This window comes from Puma concolor, chromosome B3 (genome assembly GCF_028749965.1).
Source record: "Puma concolor isolate L17-30 chromosome B3, mPumCon1.1.hap2, whole genome shotgun sequence".
Lineage (NCBI taxonomy): Eukaryota > Metazoa > Chordata > Mammalia > Carnivora > Felidae > Puma > Puma concolor.
This window is the reverse complement of record NC_141672.1, coordinates 55,049,992-55,065,881: the sequence shown is the minus strand read 5'-3', so window position 1 is coordinate 55,065,881 and position 15,890 is coordinate 55,049,992. Positions and strand designations below refer to the sequence as shown.

At 33.8% G+C, this 15,890-nt stretch overlaps 1 protein-coding gene across 2 annotated transcripts in view; it reads left to right on the top strand.

Moving 5' to 3' along the window:
• Positions 1-15,890, top strand: part of FANCM (FA complementation group M) — a 65,398-nt gene that overhangs the window by 35,070 nt on the left and 14,438 nt on the right. For both annotated transcript variants that reach the window (XM_086709830.1, XM_086709828.1), the window contains exons 10-16: positions 2-208; positions 1,642-1,855; positions 6,733-6,890; positions 7,625-7,780; positions 9,317-11,207; positions 15,183-15,274; positions 15,389-15,457. In XM_086709830.1, coding sequence (XP_086565956.1) covers positions 2-208; positions 1,642-1,855; positions 6,733-6,890; positions 7,625-7,780; positions 9,317-11,207; positions 15,183-15,274; positions 15,389-15,457 — 2,787 coding nt within the window. The remainder of the gene's footprint in view (position 1; positions 209-1,641; positions 1,856-6,732; positions 6,891-7,624; positions 7,781-9,316; positions 11,208-15,182; positions 15,275-15,388; positions 15,458-15,890) is intronic.

Sequence of the window (15,890 nt, the reverse complement as noted above, 5' to 3'; positions counted from 1 at the left end):
GGTTGTGAAACAGTTTCGTAGTGGTGGTTATAATACATTGGTTTCTACTTGTGTTGGTGAAGAAGGTTTGGATATAGGAGAAGTTGATCTTATAATATGTTTTGATGCCCAGAAGAGCCCAATTCGTCTTATACAACGAATGGGTAGAACTGGCCGCAAACGTCAAGGCAGAATTGTTGTTATCCTTGCTGAAGGACGAGAAGAACGTGTAAGTAGACTTTCAGAAACGAGATTTGATACTTGAAATTTGAGAAATAAAGCCTAAGACAAATATCAATATGTTAACATTCAAAGTGGAAACAATCTGTAGGAAATTGTGGTTGATTTTTCCCCCCCACTTTGTAGTAGATTCTATTTATTTTCTTGTAATTGGGAGAATTCTTAACTGGATTCAGTCTCTAATTTTTATCCATATTGAAGAAACACATTTTTTGTACTTCAGTACCAACTTAGAGACACCAAAAAAAAAAAAATCACTATTTTTGTATTATTTTGTTTTACTATTTCCCTGTGCTTCTAAGGCTTGTTTTTTATTTTTAGTTTTTTCTTTTAAAGTGATAAGAGACTTGAATTACATCACTCAAGATTATAGCAAAGTATGAATGTATCTTGCTATAATCTTGAGTAACTTTTGTAACTCAATGGGATTATTTCCTTGGCCCAATATGTCGTTTCATATTAGATTTTTCATTAATTATAGTAGTTTTAAAAAAGTGATTTAAAATGTTTAATAGAACCTTTAAAATTCATCCTGAAAAATGAATTTCTCCCCAGATACTTTTCATGTGATTGTAACATGTTATGTAACATTCTTTTGATCTATAAAATGATCTCAATAAATGAAATATCTGGCAGCTTATAAAATCTATGTACTATCAATAAATGGATTAGGTTATAATTATGTTACCTCAGGCAAACCACTTAACCTCTGTGTTCAGTTGTTAGTTTTCTTATCTGTAAACTAGTCATAATTGCCCTCATTTAATGAGCACTTGCTCTCCTGGACACTCTTCTTCTAAGTGCTTCAGATACATTTTCTCATTTAAATGATATACAGTGTACAGTAAAGAAAGTTGAGGTGTAGAAAGATGAAGTAACAAGCTGGAATAAGGGAATAGTATTTTTAAAAAAAGCAATTTACACTTACATATAAATATTCGCTTTATTCAAAAATGGCAAGATCCTAAATAATAGATTTCCTTTTTGCAATATAGTTATGAAGGTAGACTTTTATAATACTAGGTTTTGAACTGATTTTTTGAAAAATTTTTTTTAATGTTTATTTTTGACAGAGAGAGAGAGCACAAGCATGAGTGGGGGAGGGGCAGAGAGAGAGGGAGACACAGAATCCAAAGCAGGCTCCAGGCTCTGAGCTGTCAGCACAGAGCCCGACGCAGGGCTTGAACTCACAGACTGCGAAATCATGACTTGAGCCGAAGTTGGACGCTCAACCGACTGAGCCACCCAGGCGCCCCTGAACTGATTTTCAAGAGTTAATTGAACCGGCCTCAAATTCAAGATAGATATTCTCAGTATTTAAGTGGATCAGAGTTTAATTTACTGTTTATAATAAATCCAAACTTCTTGTCATGGCTAGATGATTATTATAGAAATAATGTAATTTGACATTTGTCTTTGCAGACTTATAATCAAAGTCAGTGCAACAAAAGAAGTATTTATAAAGCTATTTCAGGTAATAGGCAAGTTCTTCATTTTTACCAAGGAAGTCCACGAATGGTGCCTGATGGAATCAATCCAGAATTACATAAAATGTTCATCACACGTGGTGTCTATGAACCAGAGAAGCCTTCTCGGAACTTGCAGCGGAAGTCCTCTATCTTTTCCTATAAGAATGGTGAGTAAAAAACTTTGCATTTGAACCATGCATTTTTTTTCCCTGTTGTTAGTTAACAGGCCATATGTTGATATATTTCCTTTTTGAGAAACTCAGTGTATATTTTAGGATGTTATGAGTGTTGAAGAGGATAAGAGATTATTCACGTGGCAAAGGGAAGGAGACAGTGACAGAATAGTGATAGAAACTCAGTGTTGGGAAGATTAAAAATGGCCTACCAACTCAGAGAATCATCTTTACAAAGTATAGAAAAGGAAGGAAACAGTTTTATTATTGAATAGAGATTGAATCAGATTTTAGTGTGCATTCGTAGACAATCCACTAAGATAATACAAAACAGAAATTCTACCCTATACATCCCTTCAGGTAGTTACAATTGTTTACATACATATTCTCAAGATTAATGGTAACTTATCCTCACATAAGAGGATAGCACCTTTTTCTATATATTCTTTCATAGTTCATCTTCAATTCACCTGGTAATTAAGGTAGCCATTTGTGGTAGCTTTAGTGCCTTTATTCAAAGAAATAAGACTTCTTTTATCTGTGCAAATAGATAGTGAAGGGAATGGTGCCTAGGGCTAAACTCCCCTGGTAACTAGGAGAGAGAGTCACTATCTTCCTTGATGTTTACATTTCAGAGAGAGTTCCTACATCCTTAGGAAAACCTCTATGGTTGAAATGCTAACTAGAGGCTTGCTCAGACTTTACAGAGATTCACATAAAATACCAAAGAGTTAAAAGATTTACAAACATTAGGGATCTCTGGAATTATTTTAAGAAAAGGAAGGGGAATGGGGGCTCCTGACTGGCTTAGTGGGTAGAGCACCTGACTCTCCATCTTAGGGTTGTGAGTTCAAGCTCCACATTGGGCAAGGAACCTATTTAAAAAAAGAAAGTAAAAAAAATAATTAAAATAAAAAATAAAAGATAAGGAAGGGAAATGGTTTCTTTTCCTTTCTGCAAAAGAGATTTTTTTTTTTATTTTTAAATTTACTCTTATATAAGATAGTGGCCAAGTTAGACCAAGTCTCTGGTGATACTGAGTCAGTGAGAAACAAATACTTTGGTGCCAGGGAGCATCTCTAGTAATGAGAGTTGGTAGTTTAAGAACTGCAGAGATTTTGGTGATATCAAGAAAATATCTTGAAATGTTAACACTATGAAGAAGAGAAACTGAAAATTTTTTGTTTTAAATTTTGCTTAATCTTTAACTAGAGCTTTTAAAGAATCATAAAATCATATAGTTATATTTTAACATTTGGAAGGAACCTTGGGGATCATCTGGTCAAATTACCTATCAAGATAGGAGTTATTTCTGCAGCTATTTTTAAAAAATATTTTAAGAAGAAGATCATATTAGCTATAGGTACTATGTTATATAGCAGATCTATAAAATATATTCATCTTATACAACTTGAACTTTAGATGTTTTGAGTAAGAACTCCCAATTTTTCCCTCCACCCAGCCCCTGGCAACACCATTCTGTTCTCTGATTGTGTTATTTTAGATAATATTATATCTATAGTCTAATCATGCGGTATGTGTGCTTCGGTGACTGACTTATTTCCCTTATCATAATTTCCTATAGGTTCATTCATGTTGTAGCAAATGGTAGGATTTTTTTTTTTTTAGGGTTGTACAGGGGCAGAGGGAGAGAATCTTAAGCTCCACACCCAGCTCAGAGCCCAATATGGGGCTTGATCTCATGATCATGATATGACCTGAGCCGAAATCAAGAGTTGGATACTTAACTGACTGAGCCACCCAGGTGCCCCAGTTAGGATTTCTTTTTTAAGGTTAAATAATATTCCATCGTTTGTACATACCACATTTTCTCTATTCATTCATCTGTCAGTGGACATTTGGATTGCTTACATCTCTTACATATAGTGAATACTGCTACAGTGTACATGGGGTGTATGTATCTCTTTGATTTCAGTTCTTTTGAGTATGTACCCAGAAGTGGAATTGCTGGATCCTATGGTAGTTCTATTTTTAATTTTTTGAGGAACCTCCATGCTGTTTTCTCTAACAGCTGTACAGCTATGACGCCACCAACAGTATACTGGGATTCAAATTTCTCCATATCCTCACCAACACTTGTTATGTTTCAACTTTCTGATAGTAGCCATCCTAACAGCTGGGAGATGATGTTTCTTTGTGGTTTTGATCTGCATTCAGTATTCTTGTTAAATGCATATTCAGTCTCAGCTTGAATATCTTTTAATCTAGAAATTCTATTTCTTTATAAAGGTTCTTCCCTATGTAGAAGCCCTATACAGAAGAAGTTTCTTTCATATGTTGAAAAATGTCTTTGTACCTTCTTCTCATTGATTTAGTGTTATCTTCTAGATACAAGGAATGGTTTTGATCCTTTGTGTACTTAAGTAGCAGTTCTTTATATATTTGAAGACAATACCTCTCAAGTTTAACTCTCAATTCCACTGATCTTCATACCATGAAATTTCAAGACCCTTTCCCTCCTAGTCTGTTGCTTTGGATTCACTTTATTAATGTTCTTTCCATTAACTCAGAGCTGTTAACCATTGTTATTGCTAATTATTAGTAACAGCTAATAATTAGCTGTTATTGGATATGCTTATTAAACCTCAGACAAATCTACTTAATAGGAATATACCTGTCATTCACAATACTTTGCCAGACCTTTGGCTAAAGAAAAAAGATAGTATGTATAGTTGATCCATGAACAACACTGGTCTAACTGTAGTTTTTTTTAGTAAATATAGGTCAATACTGTAAATATTTTCTCTTATGGTTTTCTTAATATTTTTCTACATTTATTATAAGAATATAGTAAATAATACATAAAACATAGAAAGCATATATGTTAATCGACTATTTATGTTATCAGTAAGGCTTCCAAACAACAGGAGGCTATTAGTAGTTAAGTTTTAGGGGAGCCAAAAGTTAAGTGCCCGTTTTTAGCTGGGGCATAACCTAACCCCTGAGTTATTTAGGAGTCAATGGTATTTTGGATTCTTTTGAATTTATTTAACTAATAATAGCATCAAAACTTGATTAACTTGGCATTAATTATTCTTAGTGATAATTGTATTTTTGTAAATGTTAAAATAAACCATATGTTTAATAATTGGTTCTAAAACGTAACTAGACATGGATGACAAATTTCTTTTGTAAAATTCTAGAACCTTTTTTTTAGAACCTATTTTTAAAAATATTAGCTCATGTTCATGTTTCTATGCTTTTTTTTCCCCATTCTCCCTGATTTTTCTTTTTTTTTTAAAGATTTTTTAATGTTTATTTATTTCTGAGACAGAGCATGAGTGGGGGAGGGGCAGAGAGCGAGGGAGACACAGAATCAGAAGCAGGCTCCAGGCTCTGAGCTGTCAGCACAGAGCCAGATGCGGGCTCGAACTCACAAATCGTGAGATCATGAACCCGAGCCGAAGTCGGACGCTCAACCTACTGAACCACCCAGGCGCCCCTTCCTGATTTTTCAAGTGTCAGTGATTCATCTTGCTAAGATTGTATGTATAAATGTACTCTTCTGTACATTAGTATATAATTCATCTGGGCTTAGAGATCTGAACTTATTTAAAGTGACTAAAAGATAGGAATGCCTTCCAATTTTAAGAGTCTGAGAGCCTCAAATTGTTAGATCTCAAAGGGACCTGAAAATTTAAACCTGTTATTTAACAAAAGCTTTTTTTTTTTTTTTTTTTAAAGTTTGTAATTTGTTTATTTTGAGAGAGAGAGAAAGCATGAATTGGGGAGGGGCAGAGAAAGAGACAGAATTCCAAGTAAGTTCTGTGCTGCCAGCACAGAGCCTAACACGGGCTCAAACCCATGAACCATGTGATCCTGACCCCAGCCAAAGTGGGACGCTTAACCAACTGAACCACCCAGGTGCCTTCAAAAGCTTGTTATACAGTATTTGGGAATAGCTAAGACAGAAGTTGTCTGATTCCTAATTCAGTAGACTTTCTGATTGTTTTCTGTCCTCATTGGTACTGGACCAGAGTTTGTTCTTTATACTGTTTATCCTTTCCAGTTTGCTGATTATTTTCCTTTGTAGAGGTTATGGAAGTCAGAAAGGGTTAATTTAGTATACCTTCAAAAAAAATAATTTTTTAGTTTATTTTGAGAGAGACAGCGAGCAAGCCCATGCGCAGGCAGGGGAGGGGCAGAGACAAAAAGAGTGACAGAATCCCAAGCAGGCTCTGCTCTATCAGTGCAGAGCCCCATGCAGAGCTTGAACTCATGAACCCTGAGATGATGACCTGAGCCAAGATCAAGAGTTGGACGCTTAACCGACTGTGCCACGTAGGTGCCCTAATTTGGTATACTTTTTAAAAAAAGTGTATTATTTCACTTTCTGAAGCAGGTCTTTTCTGTTTACCTCCACATCCCCCCCTCATTTAAGACTTAAAGCTAAAAATGCTTTTTAGACTTGACATCTTCCCCTACTCCCAACCAAACGTCAGATAATCTTTCAGATGACAATGATAGAATCATACCAGTTTTCATTGGTAAGTTTTTTGACTCTTTTGTGCCAGATCTTAGACAACAACATGGAGAGAGTCCAAAACGAACCAAGATTGAGAGCCTAGCTGCCTGGCTCTGTTATATTAACAAAGTCATTATGGAAGGTTAGCTTCTGGACAGGAGGCTGTACTAGTACTTTCAAAGAGGTGAGAGAAAGTTAGAAGATCTATAGAAGCAGGAAGTGACAACCAAATGATTATGTGAAGAATACTGGTTTTGAGGAAGAGAATCAGTCATTTAGCAAACATAAATAGATATAAACAGAGAGTTTGAGTTAATGTTGTGTATTATGTGTTTGCCTAGCGGATTTTTAAAAACTTCTTTTCAATTATTTTTTCAATTTGTAGGAATGAAGCAAAGTAATTCAAAGAAAGATTGGTACCTATCAGCAGAAGAATTTAAATTATGGAACAGACTTTATAGGTTAAGAGACAGTGATGAAATTAAGGAAATAACATTGCCTCAAGTTCAGTTTTTATCTTTAGAAAATGAGGAAGACAGACCAGTAAGTTGAACATGTTTTCAGATGCTCTTTATAGTGATAATGCAATAGCTTTGGGAGTGGAGAGGAATGTGTATGTTTAGAATGTCAGCTTACTTAAAAAATTAAGAATATAAACAGTTTAAAAAGAATATTAAAGTCTAAGTTTGTAGAACTGATTTCTTTATATTCTTTATTGTGTATATATTTTTATTTCACTGTAGTGTATTTACATAATGTCTGCATTTTTCCAATTTCTATATGAGCATTTCCATAGGCATAATTTACATGGTTGTTATGTTACTCTGTAGTATACCATAGTTTGCTTCACTACTTATTTTCCTGTTGTGTTTTTGGAATTCTTTTTAACATGTTACTAACAAAATCATGCTGTCATGAGTATCCTTGTACACTTTTTTGAAACTATGTAAAACTTTTTTTTTTAAGTTATTTTGAGAGAGAGAGAGAGAAATAGTATGGGAGTGGGGGAGGCACAGAGAGAGAGGGGGAGGCAGGGGGCAGAGAGGAGAGGGAGAGAATTCCAAGCAGGCTATGTGCTGTCAGTCGGAGCCTGATGCAGGGCTCAAACTCATGAACTGTTATTTTCTTTTTCTTTATTCTCCTGAGTTTTTAGTTCAAAATACCCAAATCAATTCAGATTATGTATAGTAGGCTGATTATACTGTTTTTTAAATCAGTTTATGAAATCTGAGTATGTATATTTATCATTTTTACTATTTTTAAAATCATTATTCAAGACTCAAGACCCAGCCATTGGAATTCATCAACTCTCTCTATCTGATTGGAGAGTATGGCAGGATCATCCTTTTCCTACGTATCAAGTGGACCATTCAGCTCGTTGCCACCATTTTATAAGCATTATGCAAATGATAGAAGGAATGAGACATGAAGAGGTAGAGTTTTGTTGTAACTTTTTCTTACTGATATGATGGTGAAACTAGAATACTTGATATTTATTCTTCTTAATTTGAAGTTACAAGAAACAAGTGTTTAATATAAATAATGATAGTTAGAATATTTTGGTTTCTTATAAAGTTCCTTGTGATCTTAATAGGGAACCAGTTTTCTGCCTTAGGTGAGTTAGTAGACTTAATTAGAAGAATATCATCTAAAATACAGATAAACCAGAGTAAAAATTTAATATACTAATGATTTATATAAACTGTTAGTAAAGCTAGTTTAGGATTCTTGTTAGAATGGGATTTATTGAAATATTCTCCATCACATAGGTCATTTGGTATGTCTCTTTGATCCTGGTAGTAGTTTAGAGAATTATTGATTCCTTGAGCAGTTTCTTGATTTTCTTCCTTGAGAGAATCAGAATGATGAACCTACTATAAGTATGAAATCCAAAATGTCTGGGTTAGAATTCTAACTCTACATCTTACTAATCATGTATCTATAAATTACTTAACCTCTCTGGACCTCAGTTTCATCTGTAAAATGGGGATAATGATAATACTTTCTTCATAGGGTTGTGAGGATTAAATGAGTTAATATGTGTAAAGCACTTAGAATAGTAACTGGCAGACTCAATAGATTGTAGCTGCTATTTGTATTATTAGCTAGTGTTCATGAATACATATATAAAGTAATTATTTGTGGATCCCATAAAATCTGCACTTATATATGTCCACCTCTATCCCAGGCCCAGTTATACATCATTTGGCTAAATGAAATACTCTGTCTGTGGGAAGCATAGACACCAGCAGGGAGACAAACATTCTCAAATAAATACTTAGTGTACTTACTATGCAAAAAAATTAGTTAATTGCTCAGTCCCTGAATAGTAGAGGAATCCTGACTAAAGTAGCCACTCAGGGGGAAGAGGGAAGTGTGGGTCAGAAATGGGGGAGGGACTATTGTTTTAGATTTAGAGATAAATAAGACAAATTCACTCTAAGAGTTCTTGATTGGGAAATTTGTTAAAAATAGTATATTCCAGCCTACAGCCTAATAGATGTACCGGTACATCTATTTCAGATGTTCTAAAAGCTGTTCTTAGTTTACCTTTATCAAGAGAGTAAATTTAACATACATATATATGGTTTGCATTTATATACATTAATTACTTAAATATCGATTTTTTTAGGAAATTAGAATAGTTGCTCAATTAAATGTTAGAAGTGAAAAACTTAGTGTTTATAATCTTACGTGTTTATTAAATTTGTTCTTTCTACAAAGAGTTATTGTGGGTCTTCCATGTATTAAATTTTGAGGATGCAAAAATATTGACTGATTAAAGATAATTTATGATAATTATACAGTAGTGTCATTTATAATTTTGTTTGATTTATTAGAATAATTTTTAAGTTATAAGAGAAAATTATTTGAATAATGTAATACTGTTTGGAAAATAACATAAAGTAAACTCGTTTAGTATTGGCTCTTTTGTTTTCTTGTGACTTTTTCATTTTCCGATTTCCTAGGGAAAATGCAGCTATGAATCAGAAATTATATCTTATTTACAAATGGAAGATGTTAGTTCAACATTTCGTGCTTCCAAGAATGGATACAATCCTCTTGCCAATGGCACCTTTACTAGTAACAAGAAATCATCATTTTCAAGGAATATAAATCAAGACAGTTCATTCTCAGTGGCAGAATCTGATGAAGAATGTGCTGAAATTTTTAAACAAACTGAAATCAAACCTATTAAAATTGCTTCTTTAAAGAAAAAATCTTCTAAAGAATTGAAAAAAGATCAGCCTAAAAAAGAAAATAATGATGTTGTTATGGATTCTTTAGATACTGATGGCGGTGCTACTGTTGAAAATATTTTTCAGGTAGACGTACTAAATGATAAAAGGGCCTCAGATATAGATGAAGTTGCTGCTACCGTATGTGCTGTCAGTGAAAATGTTCATCAGCCACGTGGATTGATGGAAGGTCAATTCACAAATAAATCTAGTTCATTTGTTGGAAATTTTTTAGATTCTGGTTATAACAGTTTCATTGATGAGAAATATGTTTCATCTAGCTTATTTCTTCCATTTGAGGAAGAACTTTGTATAACTAGAATAGATGACAGATTTTATAATTGTCATTCATTAACGGAAGAGGTACTAATTAATGTAGAGAGATTTTTGTCTCATTCTCCTCCACCTCTCATTGGACTCTCAAATTTGGAATATGAAATTGCTAAGGGTTCTGAACTTCATAATTTGCCTTTCCTACCCTGCACTGAGTATTTACAAAATGATAAATCTACCCGTCTGATGTCATATTCACCTGTAAATTCTCAACAGGATTTAGAATTGAATTCGCTTAAATCTATTAATCATTCTTTTGAAAAAAGTTGCTTTTATAGTGCAACTAATGATAAAATTTCTGATGATTATGTTGATGAAGTACATAAAGATAATATAAATGAAAATTTAGTATCCAGCAGTCATATTCAAATAAACATAGGCCCTCCAAAGTATTTAGTTGAAAAGAAAAATTATAGGGATAGCAACGGCCTCTCAATACTGCTCACTGATCAGGATGAGAGTTTACCACTATTCAAAGATGTTAATACAGAGTTTAATGATGTGAGCCTTTCTCCCTCAAACAATAAATATAAATTTTCTTGTGTGCCAGACAAAACTGCTGTAAGTGAAATGGCACTGGTCTCTCAGTTCTTAATTTCTGATGAACTTTTGTTAGACAATGATTCTGAACCCCAAGATCAAATTATCTGTGATACTAATAGTTGGAAATCTCATCAAGATTTGAGAGGTGTGCATGAGGAAAACCTGAAGAGTGATGAATATGTTTTTGACTGCTCTAAGGATTTATTCTCTGTTACTTTTGATTTAGGATTTTGTGGTCCAGATTCTGATGATGAAATATTAGAACATACATCAGGTATAAATAATAAGTTTTTAGATCTATCTGAAAGGTGTTTAGATATTAAGGAGATAAGTGATGCAAATTATGCTTCAAATCAAGCAGTAATACCACGAAATCATGTTGCTAGTTCTACGAGTAGAACCATTACTTTCCCATCAAGTGAAGATAAGTGGAGTCCAAATTTTGCACAATTTCCACTGAGTGCAGCAAAAAATAAAGAATTTATGTCTCCTGGTTATTCTCAATTTTCTTTGCCAGTAGGAGAAAAAGTTGTGAGTACACCACTTTCTGAATCAAACATGTTGAACTCATTTTCTAAGAAGAGAAAGGAAATGCCTAGGACACCAGATTCTAATAAGGGAAAAGTAGATCTACAAAGTTTCAAAGAAATATTGAATTCAACTTTTGATGATTCAGGACTTTCTGTAGAAAAGGCTAAAAGCAGGGAGCAAATCAGTCTTCGTCAATCTTGTCATCTTGCTGAAGGTAAGATTCCATCTTAATAAAACACATAAATCTTGCTAGGATAATTTACATAAGCTTCTGTAATTTTTGAAAATGTAATTTTTCAATATTTGGTGTATTGAATGAGATCATTGATGTATTATGTATTTCTTAAGTTGATGCTTACTAAAAAAAGATGTATTTTATCTGCATATATATATGGCATGCATGCCATGGGAAAGGTATTCCTGCCCTTTGGCCCCTGCCCCTTGGCTGGAAAACCCAAACAATTGTGTGACATATACATTTGAAAAGATAATAGTAAATTGTGGAAATAACTACCAAATAAATAATAAGATAGTGGATATTTAGGAGGTTCAGAAGATGACAGAATTGTGGACTGGGTTAGATTGGTAATGTAGATTTCTTAACGTAGATTTTCATTTTGACTCTTCAGGAATATTTACAATTTGAATATGTTGAAAATAATAGGGAATTTGGTTGTTATAAAATGAAAACAAAAGGAAAAGGAAGTGTAATATTTGGAGAGAACAGTATAAAGTAGATGATTCATATAGCAAAATAGTTGAAAAAAGTTGAGAAACAAGACTGTATTTGGAGGACTGAGATAAGACCACAGAAGTTCCAGAGAAATCTCTGGCTTTCTGTGATCTAATTCTAAACACTTGTAGAACACTAGAAAATATAGTGATAGATGTTTGGTACTAAAATGACTTAGTAGTATTTAAGTACTGTGATAGAACTCAATTCTAGCTTATGTATAGATTATTGTAGCAGGCCGTAGGGTAAAATGAGTTTGCTCTGAAATTTTTTTTTTACTTTCCATGTTTATTTTTTCTCTTTCTTTCTTTCTTTCTTTCTTTCTTTCTTTCTTTCTTTCTTTCTTTCTTTCCTTCCTTCCTTCCTTCCTTCCTTCCTTCCTTCCTTCCTTCTCTTTCTTTCTTTCTTTCTTTCTTCTTTCTTTTTTTCCTTATTTTTTTCATACAAATCATTATTATGATTTCAGGAGAATTTAGTGATTCATCCACTTATATATAACACTGGGTGCTCATCCCAGCAAGTGTCCTCCTTAATGCCCATTGTCCATTTAGCCCATCCCCCCCCCCAACACCCCACCAGCAACCTTTAGTTTGTTCTGTGTATTTAAGAGTCTCCTATGGTTTGTCTCCCTCTCTGTTTTTATCTTATTTTTGCTTCCCTTCCCTATGTTCATCTGTTTTGTTTCTTAAATTTCACGTGAGTGAAATCATATATTTGTCTTTCTCACTGACTTACTTTGCTTAACATAATACACTCTCATTCCATCCACATTGTTGTAAATGAAAGATTTCATTCTTTCTGATCACTGAATAATATTCCATTGTGTATATATGTATATATTATATATATACATACATACATGTACACACACCACATCATTATCCATTCATCAGTCAATGGACATTTGGGCTCTTGCCAGACTTTGGCTATTGTCCATTGTGCTGCTGTAAACATTGGGGTGCATGTGCCCCTTCAAATCAACACTGCTGTATCCTTTGGATAAATACCTAGTAATGTAATTGCTGAGTCTTAGGGTAGTTTTAGTTTTAATTTTTTGAGGAACCTCCATACTATTTTCCAGAGTGACTGCACCAGTTTGCATTCCCACCAGCAATGCAAAAGGGTTCTTATTTCTCCTCATCCTCGCCAACATCTGTTGCTGTCTGAGTTGTTAATTTTAGCCATTCTGACAAGCGTGAGGTGGTATCTCCTTATGGTTTTGATTTGTATTTCCATGGTAATGAATGATGTTGAGCATCTTTTCGTGTGTCTGTTAGCCATCTGGATGTCTTCTTTGGAAAAGTGTCTATTCATGTCTTTTGCCCATTTCTTCACTGGATTATTTGTCTTTTGGGTGTTGAGTTTGGTAAGTTCTTAATAGATTTTGGATACTAACCCTTTATTTGATATGTCATTTGCAAATATCTTCTCCCATTCTGTCGGTTGCCTTTTAGTTTTGCTGATTGTTTCCTTCTCTTTGCAGAAGATTTTTATCTTAATGAAGTCCCAATAGTTCATTTTTGCTTTTATTTCCCTTGCCTCCAGAGACATGTCAAGGAAGAAGCTGCTGTGGCCGAGGTCAAAGAGGTTTTTGCCTGCTTTCTCTAGGATTTTGATGGCTTCCTGTCTTATGTTTAGGTCTTTCATCCTTTTTTAGTTTATTTTTGTGTATGGTGTAAGAAAGTGCTCCAGGTTCATTCTGCTCCATATCACTGTCCAGTTTTCCCAACAGCCATTTGCTGAAGAAACTTTTTTCCATTGAATATTCTTTCCTACTTTGACAAAGATTAGATGGCTATACGTTATTGAGTCCATTACTGGGTTCTCTATTCTGTTCCATTGATCTGAGTGTTTTTGTGCCAGTACCATACTGGCTTGATGATTACAGTTTTGTAATACAGCTTGAAATCCAGAATTGTGATGGTTCCAGCTTTGATTTTCTTTTTCAGGATTGCTTTGGGCATTTGGGGTCTTTTCTGGTTCCATACAAATTTCGGGATTGTTTGTTCTAGCTCTGTGGAGAATGCTGGTGTTCTTTAGACAGGTGATTGCATTGAATGTGTAGATTGCTTTGGGTAGTATTGACATTTTAACAATATTTGTTATTCCAATCTATGAACATGGATTGTTTTTCCATTTTTTTTTATGTCTTCTTGAATTTCTTTCATAAGTTTTCTGATAGTTTTCAGTATAGATTTTTCACCTCTTTGGTTAGGTTTATTCCTAGGTATTTTATGTTTATTGGTGCATCTGTAAATGGCATTGATTCCTTGATTTCTCTCTCTGCTGCTTTATTATTAGTGTTTAGAAATGCACCCAATTTCTGTACATTGATTTTATATCCTGTGACTTTGCTGAATTCATGGATCAGTTCTAGTAGTTTTTTGATGTAGTCTTTGGGGTTTTCCAATATCATGTCATCTGTGAAGAGTGAAAGTTTGACTTCCTCCTTGCCAGTTTGGATGCCTTTTATTACTTTGTGTTGTCTGATTGCTGAGGCTACCTTGTCATGTTCCTTATCTTAGGGGGAAAGCTCTCAGCTTTTCTCCATTGAGGATGATATTAGCTGTGGGTTTTTCTTTGGTATATGGCCTTTATGATCTTGAGGTATGTTCCTTCTATTCTGGCTTTCTTAAGGGTTTTTATCAAGAAACGATGCTGTGTTTTGTCAGATGTTTTTTCTGCATCTATTGAGATGTAAATCTTTGATTATGTTATTCCCATTGGCGTCAAGGACATGATTTATGAATGTTTCATTTAAGATGAAAACTTATTTAAGGTCTGGAAATATGTTTAATTTTTAAAAATTAACTCTTTTGCATAGTTTTGGATATACTCTGACATTTATATTTTTACCAAGTTTATGTTACATTTGAGCCTCCAGTATTTGCTTTTAACACTTTAATATTAAGTCTCTTAATGGGTGAGATCATTTTTCCTATCTTTATGTCAGATTTTCATTAAAACTTTTTCTAGCATTATATTTAACTACCAACTATGGGCAATATAAATGTATTTATGCAAATGTTATTTTAGTAAAATATGTGGTTATTAGCAAAAGTTATCCTCTTAATTTCCTCACTGGCTCTGTTTTATTTTTCTGTCTCATGCTGATTTTTTGGCCAAACTTCTGAAAAACTCTTTTTAAATAATGCACCCATCAGGGGCACCTGGCTGGCTCAGTCAATTAAGTGTCTGACTCTTGATTTCAGCTTAGGTCATGATCTCATAGTTCATGACATCAAACCCCACATCGGGGTCTTTGCTGCATTGCATGGAACCTACTTGGGATTCTCTCTCCCTCTCTCTCTGTCCCTCCGCTGCTTGCATGCTGTCTCTCAAAATAAACATTAAAAAAAAACCAACTAACATTAAATAATGTACCCAATCAATAAAATAGATAGTTGTGGATGAACTTAAATCTATTGACCAGATTCATTTTTTAATAAATTATAGATGAACAATTAACAAGCAGTGAAAGTGAAGATGATGAGATTTTCCGAAGAAAAAGTAAAAAAACAAAAGGAAATGTTTTAGAATCCCCTCAGGTGAGTCAGTAATGACAACAATGTGATTATATAAAGGCTTCCTCCTTCCTATCTCCCCCGCCCCCACTTAAGTCTTTTTTTAAAACTTTTTATCTATTTATCTACTTTATCCAGGATGAGAAAAATGGGGAAGTTGCTTCCCCACTTCATGCTGTGAAAAAGCGCAGAGTTCCTGTAAACAGAGTAAGTAGATAATAGATAATGTATAGTAGTTCAAATTATTTTAGAGTAAATATTACAAAAAAAATATTTGTGTAGGTGAATGTAGGTGTATTTGATCTAATAGGTATATGGTTAACACAAGAATAGTAATTCCTATGTAATTGGAATTTCTGTTTCAAATTTATACTTCTTTAAAAACTATTCTTACTTTAGTCAGTACACTTCAGTTCACTAAATATCTGCTCTCTATCTACTGTGTAAGATGCTCAGGATACTACTATAAGTGTGATATCCTGGAATTGTCTAAAGTCACCTACAGTCTTAACAGGAGAGACAGATAAGTAAACAGATAATTTCAATATAATTCTTTAATAAGTGATAAAAAATTATAAGTCTTTAGCTTAGTCCTTAGGAGTTCTGGAATGTTTCTTGAAGATATAAATACCTTAGAGCA